Below are 16161 nucleotides of genomic sequence, written 5' to 3' on the forward strand. Positions count from 1 at the left end.
TTTTTTGCTTTACTGATTGGATGAGGCTGTCATTGTACCTCTACTAAATTGATCCATTAGCTGAGAATGCAGAAATTTAAGTATACATTCATTGACCCATACATGTGTTTGATAATGGAAATAAACTAGAATATTTCATTGTGCACACCATTTATTTTGTGTCATCTTGAGAAAATTCATGTTTCCATAAATGAAAGAAAGTTGGAAACATGATTTAAACCGAAGTAAGAAAGTCTTTAATGCACCTTTAGCTTATTATCAAGAAGCTTGGCGCATATCTGTTATTTTTAACAATTATTTGACTGTTTGTTTTTCTGATTAATAAGAAAAATTATTCCCTGATTTCTGTTCGTTTCAGGCTTGCATATCCAAATTGCTTTCTGAATGGGGCTGTGGAACTCTTGCCAAAGATGACTATGTGCATGAAATATGTCGGTGTGGAGGAAGTGAATTCCACACTATATCAGCGTTTATAGGTAAGATGTTCTACTTAAAATAGTACATGCGATTTTGAGCTTTCAAGAGTGAAAAGTGATTTAATGGTCCTTATAAGGTATGAAATAATGTAATAACTACACAAGGGGAAAATAATGGTTGTTTAAATTGTGATGGAGTGTTAAATGCTTTCTTCAACTGAAGTGAGGTCATGTGCATGCAGGTTCATAGTTTCTATGAATGTAAATTTTAGTGGAGATGTTATCCCAAACAATTACAAATAAACACTGTCAAAGGTATTTAATACTGGCTATCCCACCTAAGACAGTTTTTCTCAAGGTTATAGACCTTCCGATAGAAGTCATACCAAATTCTATTCTTCAAGATGTACCACTAACCACTTGCATTTTTTTTATTGCATTGCATTGAGTCTTTCCGTCGTAAATCTGATACACACTTAATGATCACTCATACACCTCAGTAAGTAGAAAGTAGGACTTAAATTGAATATAGCTAACAGTTACTCCAGCTCCCTGCTTTCCTCTGTCACATATCGTAAAGTGCACTAAACACTTCAATATTCATTCTCTTTTGCCTCTTGTAACAATTGTATTACAGTTGTAGAAGAAATGTGCTGGGTGAAATTGTTAAGAAGGGTAATCACTTAGTTCACAATACTATTCTTACATTAAGGATACCAGGAAGCTCACATAATTACTCACTGTTCGTGAATGCTCAAGATAACCAATCTTTGACATTGAATTAATTTAGGAAATGTACAATGAGGAAATATGTTGCTGCAGTTGAAAACCTGTACCAGTAATCTCGTTTCTGGCACAGATAAAAAATGATGTTTTAGAATTTCTTCCATAGAGTGTGCACTTGAGATAGGAGTAGTAGTTAACTAGTAACTGAAAACCATGAAAGACATACAAGAGCCAAGTGTAGTTCAGTTTATTTACTGCTTTTTCACGTCATCTGTTTTATAAGCCTAGGATTTTAAGCATGAACTTTTTATTCAATTGATTTATTTTTAAAAAAGTTGTTAATTATAACTGGAAAGAACATTTTTAGAATAAGGAGGCAAAAAAAATCTAATATTGTTTTGGAAGGTTAAAAAATGAATGTGGTTATATCAAGCTTAAAATTCTTTCACACTTAAGCCAAGTTTATTATTGGAGGGAGCCTTAACTTCAATTTCAACCCATTATTTATTATAAACATTCCTATGGGGAGGTACATGTATGATTACAGAAAGGTCAACCATGTTAGTCAATCATCAACTTCAAAGTTCAACTGGCCTAAACCTTCATTTTTATGGTTGATGGCATCATATGCATGCCAAGTGTCTTGATTATTGGGCAATGTACTTGGGGCTGTACAACTGAACATCAATGACAATAGATAATGATTGCTGATATTGACAACCCACATTTTGGTTGATCAGTTGTAAACTATAACCATGTATGTGAATTTTGGTTTCAATGCAAGTTTTGGTTGACATTCCAAATTAATGTCCACCATAAACCTGGATGTCGATTGCAGTTATGAGTCAGTTTTGTTAAGAGTGTCTTAAGGAGATGTTTATTTATTTCAAATACATGATGGCATGCTAAACTAAAAATTATTCTGATATTAAATATTGTTATATTTTCAGCCTAAATGAAGGAACTGATAATAATTTAGGAGATGCATATGTTGTGGGTGGTAGGAAATATAGAAGAGAATAGTAATTAACAATCTCCCTACACCTGATTATTTTGCTTGTACAGTTATTGATACCTGATTGGTGGGGCCTACAAGTGTAGTCTGAAAAGTTTCTGGCCTAACAAATAAACTTAATCATTCTTTCTATTAATTTATTTTTCAATGTTGTAATCTTTTAAGTCTATATGCTTTTCAGTGATGCTCTTAACTTTTTTAACCCTTCCAAATAGAAGTCGATGTCTGCCTCCACAAAATAAGCATTAATGTATTCAATAATCTCCTTGTTTGATGAAAATCTGCCCTCAATGCAAAACTTTAAGGTTAAGGAAGAGGAAAAAGTTGCTGGGGGCTAGATCTGGTGAATACGGTTAGTGGTCAACCAATTTGAAGTGCAATTCATGAATTTTAGCCATGGTGACCATGGAAGTCTGAGAAGATGCATTGTCCTGATGGAAAAGCACTTTCTTCACCTTGAATGTGGTCATTGTTTTCCAATTTGTCTTCAGCTCGTCAAGTGTTGATGTGTAATACCCTCCTGTCATAGTTTTACAGAGCAGGTTCACCAGTTGCAATCCACTTTTGACTGTTCTCTCATCTCAGGAGTGTAGTGTTAGATCCAAGTTTCGTCTACAGTCATGAATCAATGCAAATAATCTGACTCGCTTCGCTTAAACCGCTCCAATTAAACTGTGGTAATGTTCACTCGAATGTATTTTTGGTCAAAGGTGAGTATACGTGGATCACAATGCATAGATAGCTCATTCATGTTCGATTCATCTTCAGTAATATACAACAAACTCATGGGTAAATTCAGCTTCCCAAAATTTCAGTCATAAAGAATGCTACAGCATCCCCATACACAGCATCCAAATTTTCTTCGAATCACCCTGGCGTATTGCCTTTCAGAAACAGATATTTAATGACAATTTGATTCTCAATATTTTCCATTTACTTAAAGACCATCACAATGGCTCACTTAAACGATTTTCAAGCAACAGCTTAGTGACTAAAATGGCTGAAATTTTGGTGAGTACCTTTCTATGACTGTGCAAGCATGTCCCCTACTTTTGTTGAAGAGTGCTTCCATCTTCATATTGAGGTTGGAAACTTTTCCGGCAACTCTTGTGCATTGTGTATGTTGTGCTGGTATGAAATATTTATAAAATTGGAGGCATTTGAAAAAAGTATGTTTATGCAATAAGCGAGCCTTTTAATATGTTATTAAGGAAGTTCAAAATAAGAAATCCTTATCCATGAAAACTTTTGAAGAAGGAAGGGCAAATTTTATTGGCAGTGTTCTCTAAGGTTTTTGTAAATTTTGTAAAAATTTCATTACTCATCAACTTTTCAGCATAATAAGGTATTTGTTGATTATGATGAAATTTCATTTAAGAAAATATAGAGCCTCAATTGGCAATTTTTCCATAGTAAAGTGTTTGAAACAAGTTAACCGCAGCAAGAATTGATCTCCACTAGCTGAAATAGTGCTATTTCAACTATTTAGTTAGTTTGCAATATCTGAATGTAAGGATGCCTTCAGGGTTTAAAGATGATTCTGCTGGAAATTTAAGCCTATAAATATACCATTTACCAATTTCAAGTTTTGCTATAAATGAAAGGGGATAGCTGGGGGAATTCTTTTCATAGACAAGCAAGAGTTTTCATGTGTGTGCAGTTCTGATGTAATTTTACAAATCAGGGGAAGGAACTTGACATCTTTTTATAAGTGGTTAAATTTAAAAGAGGTTTAAAGGAGTTTACCTTTTCCTGCTTGGAAAAACAAAATTGCCATCAAGTGCGTTTTAGTACTCCACCATGAAGGTAGAACTCCTAAAAAATTAACTTAGAAACCTTCACAAGAGAGATTGGTTTTCACATCATGTTTCATTCATCTTTATATCTCGTTTAAAGGTGTTTATAATTCAACTGTCCATTTTAATGAACTTTGAAGCCTCAAATTCTAAATAGTAAACTGTTAAGTCAACCATCATCATCAAGTGATGATGTAGGATGGTTGATTATCTTATTGTGTATGATTTGAAAATCTCCATCAACTATGAGCAATCTAACTCCAAAAGACCAGTCATGATCTCTGATTTTTATTGAAAAAATAAAATAATGTTCTACAATAATAAAATAATGTTAAAATAATGCATTCTACTGGTGGATATGATCAATGCAATATGGAAGAATTGGGAGAGACAAAGCCATGGTTATAGTGCTTGAGGAGAGAAGGAAATTTCTTATAAGTCTTGCTTGAAAGCACTTAAAGTTAACTTTTAATGGGATTACTATAAATGATGGCTAGAATATAAATATTTCTATCCACTAGGTGCATATATTAGTCCTCCCATTTTCTATTACCTTATTTTTTGATTTTTAAAACTGCCCATGATATGTGGCATGCATACATATGTCTATTATTACCTGTGCTTTTTAAGGGGTAAATGACCAACTCATGAGTCATACCCTGAACACTTTCTTTAAAGTATTATTGATCAATTTTTGGTTTCGTATTATTAAAATGTGTGCAGAAGTGGATTTTATTTCATTTCTCTTTCAAAAATGTTTAATCTTCCCTTTTGATCCAACCCGTACGTGCCCGACTAATCCTCCTTCCAAAAATCAAAAGCATGCCATGATCTTATTTTCCTATTCCCGAATCGTCTGAGTATTTGTCCGGCTTGGTCGAAAACAAATTGTTCTGATTTACAATATTTATATGTCTTTCGAAAGTATTTCAAATTAATTAAATATTCTGTAATTTCTATTTACCTATGTTCCCAGTAATGTTTTACAATTAATTAAAGCCAAAGATACACATGCCGCGTAAAAAACATGTAACTTCGCCGGCCGTTAATCGAATATTTTTTATCCAAAGGAATTTATTCTCAAGTCAATACACTGGAGTCTCATGCAAATGATTTAAAATAACACCAATTTGTCGTAATAGCCTCGGAAAACGAAATAAAGCGTCTCAAAAAATGAAGGGAAATATGATGACATTTTCACGTGGCCTAAAACTTTCCTCGTGGGAATGACTTGGTAAAAAGCGATTGAATGTTCGGAAAGGTTGAAATTTATTTTTAAAACATACGGTCGCGGTATTCTCGCTGAAACTCGTAATATGAAATAATACTTCAATAGCGGGAATCGCTCTATGTTCTACGCTCGCGACCCAGCCCACTGTTTTGTCCTTGGTGTGGTGCGTTTAGACTAGAGACTTAAAACTTCTAGAAAATATACCTGAGACTATTTAGTAAATTTTAATAATTTTATCACCCTTGATAATTATATTGACCCGAAAAAGTGATTGCCTTTCAGGGCCCTTTTAAAAGCATAAAATTCGCCATCATTAAATGATAAAATTCGATACAATGCTACGATTAGCATTGTAATCCACCGTTTTCCTGCAGGAATGAGAGGATTACTTTCATCATCAGGAAGGTGCAACCTTGCCTGACTTCTCTGTAAAAAGGTATCACGGAAATAGGACAAGCTCTATGTGCTGAATGGCGTGATTCATCGGCGACGGGCTGGATTTATTCTTTCGCTACGCCGTGCATTTGGTTTCCTTCTTAGCTCTTTGTTATAGCGCATAGGGTGAAATATGTCTGTTTTTCTGAAGATGATAGGGATATTTTTGCGATTGCGAAAGCAGATTATTTCTTTCCGTATCCAGGTTTCGCTAATCTCCGTTGTTAAGCGATATATTTTGCTTTGTCTACGTTTTGGAAATTCCAGAAATTGTTTTGTGACAAGGTGCTGCGGCTTGGGATATATCAAAATGAAAGTAAAGCCGTACGATGCCTGCTTAATATTGCCCTCCTTATCACCTGTATACGTTAACTAGGCATTTCATCACAAAATAGTTATTATGACAGTGCAGTGTTATCATTTTCTCATTTAGCTTGCAAGTGTCCACCGGCTGCGTTTCAGCCTGGCGTCGGGACACTTTTCTTATATCTTGTCAATTCGGTTGAATGGCATGTTTTCGTAATATTTCGGGTTAAAATAACTTTTTTGATATTTTTTTTGGAGTACTTGTGTTGTTTGATGTTCCTATTTTATTCACGAATTGTGTGAGTAAACACCAAAAGTCTTTACATTTTAAGAGGTTTTATTATTGCTTACATCTTTCATGTCTGGATTGACTTCAAACCTAGATTTTCTAGCATAACCATCAAACTTCTTTCTTAATTTTACCTAGTTATTGAATTTTCACTAACTTCAATACTTTCCTATCAACTGAGCTCTCCCTAAGAGGTTTGGAGGTAAGAGTGACACTGAAGTACCATCTTAACTTGTTTCTTGTAACTCATTTTGTTACTTCTATTTGATATGGAAATTTATGTTCAAAGGACCTAAATTTTATCCGTATGGAAGGATGTTTTCCAAGAGAGTTTTAATGATCAAATGGTGAAGAGAAGATAGATGAAAAGGGAGATAAGAGAGGGGTGAAGATCAAGAAGACAACAGATGACTCATGGAGTAAAATCGCTAGCTGGAGAATCACTTGTCTTTTAACACCTGAGTTTCTTGGGTAAATAAGCAAAAATGGGGAAAATATTGAGCCCATGAAAAGTTAAAGGGCATAATAAAAAGAAGAATATTAAGTAGGGTTCATGAAGCTTGGTATTTAGACAGCATCAAGACAGGAATGGTTACAGTGAATGCAGTGCACACAAAAGAAAGTTTGATGCATAAAAAACAGTAATTGTTAGGCAGCATCCAAAACTTACATTTCATGGGTTATTATTTGTTCATGCTATGGTAATTATTAATTGGTATTTATTATTATGCTAATAATTATTGCTTAATGAAGAAAAGAGATCTGCACTGATCAAATCTTAGGATTAAAATACTGATGATGTTAATAATCAAGCAATATTTATTCATTTGCTAGATTAATTGGTATGATTTTCAATAATTGAAATATATAGATAATTTGATATATAGACTTGGATATTGAAATATAAATATATATATATATATATATATTTATATTTATATATTTATTTATTTATTTCCCCCCCTAACATTTGTTTAAGTTGTGGTGACTTTTTAAGGAAAGATTATTCCAGTAATGTAATGAATCTACATACTTAATCTCACAGTTGTTTCCTTAATTTTCAATGCCAAAAATGTGATGCGCGATAAACAGTTAGAAATTGATTTGTGCCAATTACCCATATCCATGCCAATTTTCAGAATGAAATAAAATACAAATTTCATAGAAGTGGAAGCTACTGAATTGAGAAAAAATCAACATGTACAGCAGGTTAGGGTGATCCCACATTGACTAGGCATAATCAAGATTCACTGCCATTCAGTGGATAAGACCTTAACTGGATCTTACAGATGTGGTGTAAACACATCACAGATGACCATGGTGGCTTTGAAGGAAAACAAGTTTTAGTTTATTATCAACACTCCTAAGATTAGTTTTGCCCAGCTCTCCATACCACTGCAATTGCTCACAAAATATATATATATACATATATATACATATATATACATATATATACATATATATATATATATATATATATACATACATATATATACATACATATATATATATATATACATATATATATATATATACATATATATATATATACATATATATATATACATATATATATATATACATATATATACATACATATATATATATCTTCGAAATGGAACACTCTTCGGCGACACACAAATATATAAAAAACACAGATGTAGATTTTTAGAATATAGAGACACAAAGAAAGGACACTCACAATTTGTTATTTTACGTTTCGACAGCACGGCTGTCGTCTTCAGAACCAATGTCAGTCTTCTTTGTGTCTCTATATTCTAAAAATCTACATCTGTGTTTTTTATATATTTATATATATATATATATATATATATATATATATATATATATATATATATATATATATATATATATATATATATATATAAGCTCGAAGCCAAAGAGTTTGGAACAAAGTGACTTTGGTTCATCAACAGTAATAACATCAGCATTTAAAATAAGATGATTACTGTTGAGAAATTCTTATAGAAGTGGAATGTTACCATTTTCAGTTGACTCCAAATAATTAATGCAAGTTAATATTTTTAAATATCTTTTGAATTACTATTTTTTACTACTCATTGTACACCAAAAGGTACCAGTCTACGTTTATCCTCTTGCCTCAAAGATTGCTTAGACATCCAGAGCTAGAGCTCCATAATAAAGTTTTTAGTGATCTTTCCTTCACGTCTTTACTTCTGTGTACATATCATCAATTATCGTTTGGTAATGCTTCTTTTACTAATGTAATTCTTATCCTAATGTCCCTGCTGTAACGCATATTTTCCTTGGAAATACTGCCCAAATATGTCCGAGTCTTCATACTTCTTGAGAATATCACGACTTGCATTTTCTTGAGGTTAATCTTATCCTATACCACTTGAGTTGCTTCTGTAAAGCACTCTACTGTACTTATGTAACTGCCATCCTTGGGCTGTGTGACTAATTTTTGGTTTGTTCATCTTCCACTTTCATTTCCAATGCAAGGCCTTCCCATTCCACCCTTAATGTTTTCTCATCATGATTACTGAGAAGCACGGATCATTATGGGCAACCCTATCTCCTTCGCCTTCCTACCACTGTTGATTCCAGTCCTCTCTCATTTTCCTTATCTGTGCAGTCTGATTCATGTACTTGTTTTCCAAAAAGGACCTCATCCCTCCAATCTATTTCTATATTTCACATCAACATTGTCCACTCTCCTTGGTCTAATGCTTTTACAAAATCCAATAACCGCGCACAATCATTCTGATTATATTCTGTTTCTTTCTACTGATATTCTTCTGAAGGCTTCCACAGTTGTATAGATTACACAAGAGTTTTTGGCATGTTTGGTTTCATGTTGTGTTTTCTGGCTGGACAATGGCTTTGCTGATGTTGCAGTCAACATCTTCAGGTCCAAATAAGCTAACTTCAACAACTATGAAACCATCATTCAGCCAGATGACACCTTAGTAACCTGGAAACCCTGCTTTCATATGTATGTTTCATATGTCGTATGTTTTCATTACTAAAAGTGGATCATGTGTGCCTCTCACCTCCCCAAACTCATCACCTAGGTAGATGTTTTCATTAATCTGTTACCTTCTATTTCACTTAGATAGACTAATCATTTAGTATTACTGATATAAGTCCTAAGAACCTCTTCCATTTTATCCTTAACTCATTTGTAATCCCGTACGGATATAATGTATTTGTAGTGCCTTGATTGACTTCATTTCCATTTCCACGTGTTTATCTCACTATCTAATATTCCCTAGCTATTTATATCCAGATTATATTCCCTTTTTATTATCAAGCTGGCTGGTGAGATATGTTTAAAATTAAGCTATTCTACAATTGTTTCCACCTTCCATGGATAGCCTTCCTGTCTTATCACCAACGATCAGTATAGTTTTTCCCTTGCGACATTCTATTTCTCTCGACTGATATAGCACTCCTACTTGTTGCTGTCTCCGAAATTACTCCATATCCTCTTGTTCCATTTCCATATTTTCTGTTACAATTATATTTCTATCACCTAGTTTCTTGTTTAAGTTTATTATAGGTAGATGTTTTCATTAATCAGTAACTTTCTATTAGTCTCATAATAGGCTATATAAATAAATATACTCTGTATATTTGTCTCATTTGTGTTAGCATTCTTCAGTGTCCTTCTTAATCTAATATTCCTTGGATTTTGAAATCTCTAAAGTGTGAAGCATTCCTATTGTTTCTTTTGCTGCTATTTCCATTCCATTTTTAAGATATGCCTATCTTTTCCCTAAAAGTTGAATTCACCAACCTTTGTTTAGACATTTTCCCCAACATTCCTACCTTTTTACTTTGGTTGAAGCTTCAACTCATCACTTAGTCATCTCCCACTCTTGTTGGATCTCATAGCACTTAATAGCAAATAAATTATGAATTGCATTTGCCCCTGGCAAGATGTATGTTGACGATGCTGTTCCTAAATCTGTCTAACCATGACATAATCTAACTGGTATCTACATTGGCACGGCTACCTGGAAGCTAACAATGAGGTATGTGATAGGATGTGTACCAGTTTTCCCTGAATTTTTCCATTTGTCCCTATGCCTATAATGATTTTTAAACTAAGCGTTTAATATTTTATAACCCTCTACCCCTGAGAACTTGATTTCTTTCTGTGGCCATTCTTAAGACTTAATCTTTTACTGTCATCCCTCCCTTTGCCTACCACTGCATTCCAGTCGGTACTTTCTCACATGTACCCTATTATTTCTTCTAATTGATTGTACTAACTGTCTACTTCTTCCTCCTGGTGATTACTTGTGGACATGTACACCTAGATCAGCAATAGATTGGTTGGTTCTGCTTTCATTCTCACAATAGAATTATATCACTTGCTTACTATGTAATCGCTCCTCAGTTTACTATTTAGTACTTCAGTCACTCCATTGAGCTCAGATGTCGTGTGACGACCATAGAGGCCAGCCAGTCCAGTTGTTGCCGAGATTCATTTTTTCTGTTTTTGTCCATGCTATCATGAGCAGACATTTGAGGTGGTTTCCCATTACCCTCTCACATGTTTTTAACATGGCAATGTTGCTTTATGACTGATAGGCTTTAATCTAGTATACTCTAATGCGGCCACCCTACAGAAGAGCATTTTTATTATTGCCCCTGCTATGTAAAGCTCTCGCAAAAACAAACAAAGAGTCCTTCCACAAATGTCAAGGTGCTAATGTGAGAGAGGTATCATGAAAATACATTAACATTTTCTCTAAAATCATGAAATCTTTTGCAAGTGATTAATGCTAAATATAATGATTGATAGGAGTCCCGTGTGTTGCAAAATAAAGGTTTTCAAACTTCTTTTGAACACAGTATTTCAGACTTCTTGTCCGTGAATATTAATACCCTCAGTGGCTGCGATAGTTTATTTTTAAAACTTCCATGCACCATAAACCTCTTCTATTGGAATGTTAATAGATGCCAACAGATAATTGTCACAACTTCAAGTGGTAGGATATATGAGCAGGGAAATGCAGGCAGGTTAATGAAATTGAAATCCTATTGTTACTTAAAGGCCAGGTTTGGTATGATAGATTGGACTGAACACTATTATTTGGTTGGGAGCAGCTTTTCTTGACTGGCTATTTGTAATAGTGTTGGTAGTTATGTGTTGACAAAGTGTTATTATATTAAAAATATACTTGTTACTGTGACTAATTATACTTGTAGAGTGAGTGAGAACCTTGGCTTTTATGGGGTTGCAAGAAATTCGATATCAATTGATTAGGCTCAGCAATTATGTATTTCACTCTTTCTTTGAGTTTCTTTTATCAAACTTGAAATTGGCTGTGATTGGTGTAGTATCTTACCAGAAGAGGTAGGAGTGACTATTTCCATGGAATTTCCAATTCTTTTTTATAGTTAAAATTTCTTAAGATCCCTAACTATATAGTTTGGGAGGCTTTAAATCTTACCTCCATCCTGTATCATCCTTAAATTTATATTTGTTACTTATGTCACTTCATAGTAGACATTGGTTCTAATTGACTTTGTTACTTTTACATATTTAAATATTACACCAAATTGCTATGCTAACTGTTAGAGATCATATAATGATATCCAGATTTGATACTGTGATGCACTTGAAAGAAAGTATTATTTTCACACCACCTGTCTAATAATATTTTTCTGTTTTACTTCAAGGTGGCTGTGCTGCTCAAGAAGCAATTAAGTTTCTTACTTGCCAGTACAAACCTGTGAACAACACCTTTATTTATGATTCCATTTTCTGCAAGTCAGCAACTTATGTTTTGTGAGCTTATGGGGTATTAATCTCCTTTTGTAAAAATTTTTCACTTGTAAATGTCAGAATCCATAATTGTAACGATCGTCGTTGACTTGAAAATGAATTTGATACTCAGGTGCCCAATTGATTTATTTATTCCATACAAGGCTTTCTATGTTATTACAGCATATAGGAAATATCAACCAACAAGTAAAAATGGTAAATCAATTTCCGGACTTTCCAGATTACAAAATTTTTTTAAGGTAAATTCGAATGCATTAAAAACTTGGACCACAAACTTCATAACCATGGGTACCTTCAACAACATATCGGTAGATATTTTGAACAGTTAAATAAAATCCTAGGAATCAACATACTTAGGGTTAAATAAAATACAAACAATGTAAACTGTACCATCTGGGAAAGAAAAGCTAAAAATTCTGAGATTCACCATGGAATTTAAAACAATATTGATACCCTAATGTTTTTTCGACATTATTGTGTACAAAATGAAATGACTGGTCAATTGTTCTCAAAAGTGTTTTAACAAACCATTATTAGGTTAGATTTGTGTTAGCTGTAACTAATTTATATCCTTATATAAGCACCGCTAGGGTACAGAAAATTCTTGTAGACATCAATAGTCACTTTTATATTAAAAATAGTAACTGAATGACAGCTGCCAAAATTGTCAAATAATTCACGTGATCCATAAGCTGAAAATTCCATGCTGTGAATCTTGAATACATGTTACTCATTGATTGCCTTACAAAGGTAAAAGTTTTTTTCTAAGATTTTATTACAGAAAGTGGTGATCATTGTGGTAACATGGTAATTAGCTCATTTAATGAATCACCAAAAGTTTTTACAACACTAGGCATCCATCAATCTTGTTATTTGGGAACATTCCATTCACCAATTGGTAATAAAACCATAACTCCACTCAAGAATGATTAATACAAAAAGCATCTGAACACTACTCATGATTCAGACATTCCTACTGAACTTCAGTGAATCAATTCCTGCTGACTTCTTAAAAATGTTCTGCCATAAGCTAGTTATAGGTCACACTAAACAGTTTTTTTACATTAATATCAATTTGTGAAGAATTACACTTGCCACAATGAACAAAATTTTATCATTCCCGATGTACAAAATAAATATCATGGCCACTTACTCTAAATATGTAGATTCATTCACAGGAAATTGCAATACAAGCTGTAGTATTTTCTTCTAAGCCAAATGGGACAGCAGAAGTTTGTCTTATCAACATTCCATCTCACTATTTCTTGGTATAAATTAAAAATTTGGGAGGGGGACAACTGCATGTTGGGAAATGCAAAACAACTCAAGATAGCAGAGTCTATCAAATTCAGTCTCTTAACACGTGGTTAATGGAAACAGACCTTAAGTGGTGTCTGTACAAAAGAATTGAAGTATGACCTTTGTGGCTTTTAAGCTTGGAACAAATACGCCTGGCCTTGTAGGTTCAATATCAATAACAGGCCTAATAACAAATGGTGCACCGTTTTTTATAATAACTTTAAACATCACATGCTAATTGAAGTTGTTCCTGCTTACTATTCATGAACAACGCACTATTTACAAACATTGGTAAGCCATTCAATGTGAGTCGCCTACGCAAATTCGTCTGACCATACGGTCAGTTTGGACAACTTCAATAGAACAGTCTCTGCTGTGGAAATCATGTACTTCAGCATTGCATGTATGCATTATAATTTCCTCCTCCAATACCCCGTAAGTAAAAATGTCACAAAAATTACAAAAGGGATGTGCAACAGCACCATGAAGACTAAATGTTATAGGTTCAAGGGGTTTATCAGATGTACAAGTGAGAGAGAAGAAATGAATATGAAACATAGTAGTACGTTTGTGTAACTTCCAAGAGCAGGACTCAATAACCTATTCAATACCCTTGTGAGGATTTGGGGACAAGAGGAGCTGCACACAAACTCACACTTAGCAGAAACTGAGTTCACAGAATGAACTTCCCAACGATGACTCCAAAGAACACAGCCCCCAAAGCAATTATCAAGTAATACATTGGGATGGTACCTGTAGAGGGAGCGGCGGTGTTAACTAATGGTGCAGGGGCAGAAGTACCAGATGAAGCAGCTGAACGGCGCAATCTCAAAATTTCCTCCTATAAAGATCAGTACTCATAATTATCATGCATTCCATTTGAGCCTAACAAGAACTGACATAATACTGATTTTTACAATACCTTTAATTGAATATTTTCCTGGCGAAGAGAGCTTTCTTCTTCTCTCAAAAATCTAACTTCTGTGGCAGCTTTTGCCAGCTCCCCTTGGTATGCTGAAGTCTACGGAAAAAATCAGTAGGATTACAGCGTAATTTGAAGTCATGAATATGGAAAAGTCAAATATTTGTCTTCACTTACATTTTGGCCAGCAAAAAGAATTTCCCTGAATGCAGAGCCTGTCCTTTTGGGTTTTTCCTCATTAACGCTACAATTGGGGTCCTGATTATTTTCTGGCGGTGGTGGAAGTTCGAATACACATTTTAGTTTTGAGTCCATAAATTTCTCGGGTTTCGCATCTTTCCACTGGTAAAAAAGAATATTACTCATTCTTGCGTTCAAATAGAAATAAGTATGCGGTTATCGAATAAGTCGATATGATTCTTACCAAAGAATCCATGTTAATGTCACCATCGGGTGCAAACATTGTTTGTACCATAAATTTATGCTTGTTCTTTTCATTTGGATCATATTCAAATGGTTGCAGGCAAACTGAAAGAAAGGAATAAAACAATGCCGGCAATTTTTTCATCAGTCAATTACTCCTGATTAATATTATAAGTTACCTGCAATATCAACCGAAGATTTCGGATCCAATATTCCTGAATTGGGTCGTACACAGTACTTCTTAGGGGCCGTTGTTTTTATTTTGAAGCACACTCTTTGATCAGACGGATTTATTAGTTTCATAAAAGAAGTCACTGGTGAACAAAACGGACCTAATGGAAAAATTAATACTAGGTTATAACAAAAAGAGTTTCAAATAAGAAAATGCAATTGGACCAATAATTTTCTTAATTATGCACTTAAAACTTATGTAAGGGGAAAAATTTGGCACGAGTAATTCTAAATTGAGGTATGAATTGATAAGGTTATTAGTCAGTATACCAAGCACCACGTAGAGTAAAAACTGGTATTCCTCATGGGGCGAGTAACAATCAGCTACTCTATTTACTTCATTGCAATGGTTATGGATTAAACGATTTACATTAATACTACAAACGGTAGTTTATCTATTGAATATACTTGATCGGAGGAGAATGAGAGCAAATATTAAGTGCATGTCAGGATGATTTATTGCAATGGAATGGCATGTAATTGCATAGTCACTGGATTATGATTTGCAAATGTGTCTATTCAAAGGACATGGATGGTGCCCCGCAGATTTGTCCCCTTTTGCCAGAGTGCCAATGGGCAGAAACACTCACCAACAAATTTGAGTTCATTCTGTGGCTCTATTATTAAGATCTGCTCTTGCTTAGACATAACTGGAAATTGACTAGACGTTAACCACAATTAGATATTAAAATCACTTTTCTTCTTACAAATGGCTTCAATTCTAATCCCGGTACCCTATTCAGGTTTTCCAACAAATACGCATGCGTCACGACGTGAATATGGCCGATATGGCTGACTGTTATGACGTCATATATTACGAATATCTTGTTGTGTTGTGGATCGCGGCCTGTCAGGCACTTTAAGGTTTTAAATATATTAAATTGAAAAGCAGATGACTTTATAAAACGCTGTTTATATTCCAAAATTTAAAAGGCTACCTCCACAGGTGCTATAAACAAATCCACGATGTAACTTGCCACGCCTACGTGGTTTTCAAATACGTGCAGACAGAATGTGGTCAACAAATGTTGACTCGGTCTAACTAAATGACTAAAATGATCCTTGAGGTTATCCAATATAAAGCATGAAGCACAGACGGCTTTATCATGTCGAGAAATAGCGATGAGAATCAATCAATTTTGAATCTTTCTCAATTTGTAAATTAGTATCTTTCACAGTTTCAAAAGTTAAAATTATACAGCTAATACATTTCACTAGCTGAGCCGCATTAAACGAAATCACTGTAATCAAATTAATGTCAGATAACGTTCTTAACGCTTTATTAGC

The 16161-nt window shown here is 34.0% G+C and overlaps 2 protein-coding genes across 4 annotated transcripts in view; one reads left to right on the forward strand and one right to left on the reverse strand.

The window, feature by feature from the left end:
• APP-BP1 (Nedd8-activating enzyme E1 regulatory subunit APP-BP1) overlaps window positions 1-12111 on the forward strand; it is a 36729-nt gene extending 24618 nt beyond the window's left edge. The window contains exons 9-11 of one of the 3 annotated variants that reach the window (XM_071590545.1): window positions 359-476; window positions 10525-10539; window positions 11894-12005. In XM_071590545.1, the coding sequence (XP_071446646.1) occupies window positions 359-476; window positions 10525-10535 (129 nt within the window). In that variant the 3' untranslated portion in view covers window positions 10536-10539; window positions 11894-12005. Of the gene's footprint in view, window positions 1-358; window positions 477-2092; window positions 2264-10524; window positions 10540-11893 lie in introns of those variants that run through there. The other 2 variants (XM_071590544.1, XM_071590546.1) reach the window with 2 other exon arrangements.
• A 3-nt stretch (window positions 12112-12114) lies between these two features.
• On the reverse strand, window positions 12115-16120 carry Vap33 (VAMP-associated protein 33kDa). Its single transcript, XM_071590548.1, has 6 exons — window positions 15465-16120; window positions 14823-14975; window positions 14645-14748; window positions 14398-14562; window positions 14221-14319; window positions 12115-14139 (listed from the first exon to the last, which is right to left on the reverse strand). Exons 1-6 carry the CDS (start codon window positions 15520-15522, stop codon window positions 13972-13974), a joined length of 747 nt encoding a protein of 248 aa, XP_071446649.1. The 5' UTR covers window positions 15523-16120; the 3' UTR covers window positions 12115-13971.
• Window positions 16121-16161: the final 41 nt, after the last annotated feature.

This window comes from Hetaerina americana, unplaced genomic scaffold (genome assembly GCF_022747635.1).
Source record: "Hetaerina americana unplaced genomic scaffold, ioHetAmer1.1.p SCAF_4, whole genome shotgun sequence".
Classification (NCBI taxonomy): domain Eukaryota; kingdom Metazoa; phylum Arthropoda; class Insecta; order Odonata; family Calopterygidae; genus Hetaerina; species Hetaerina americana.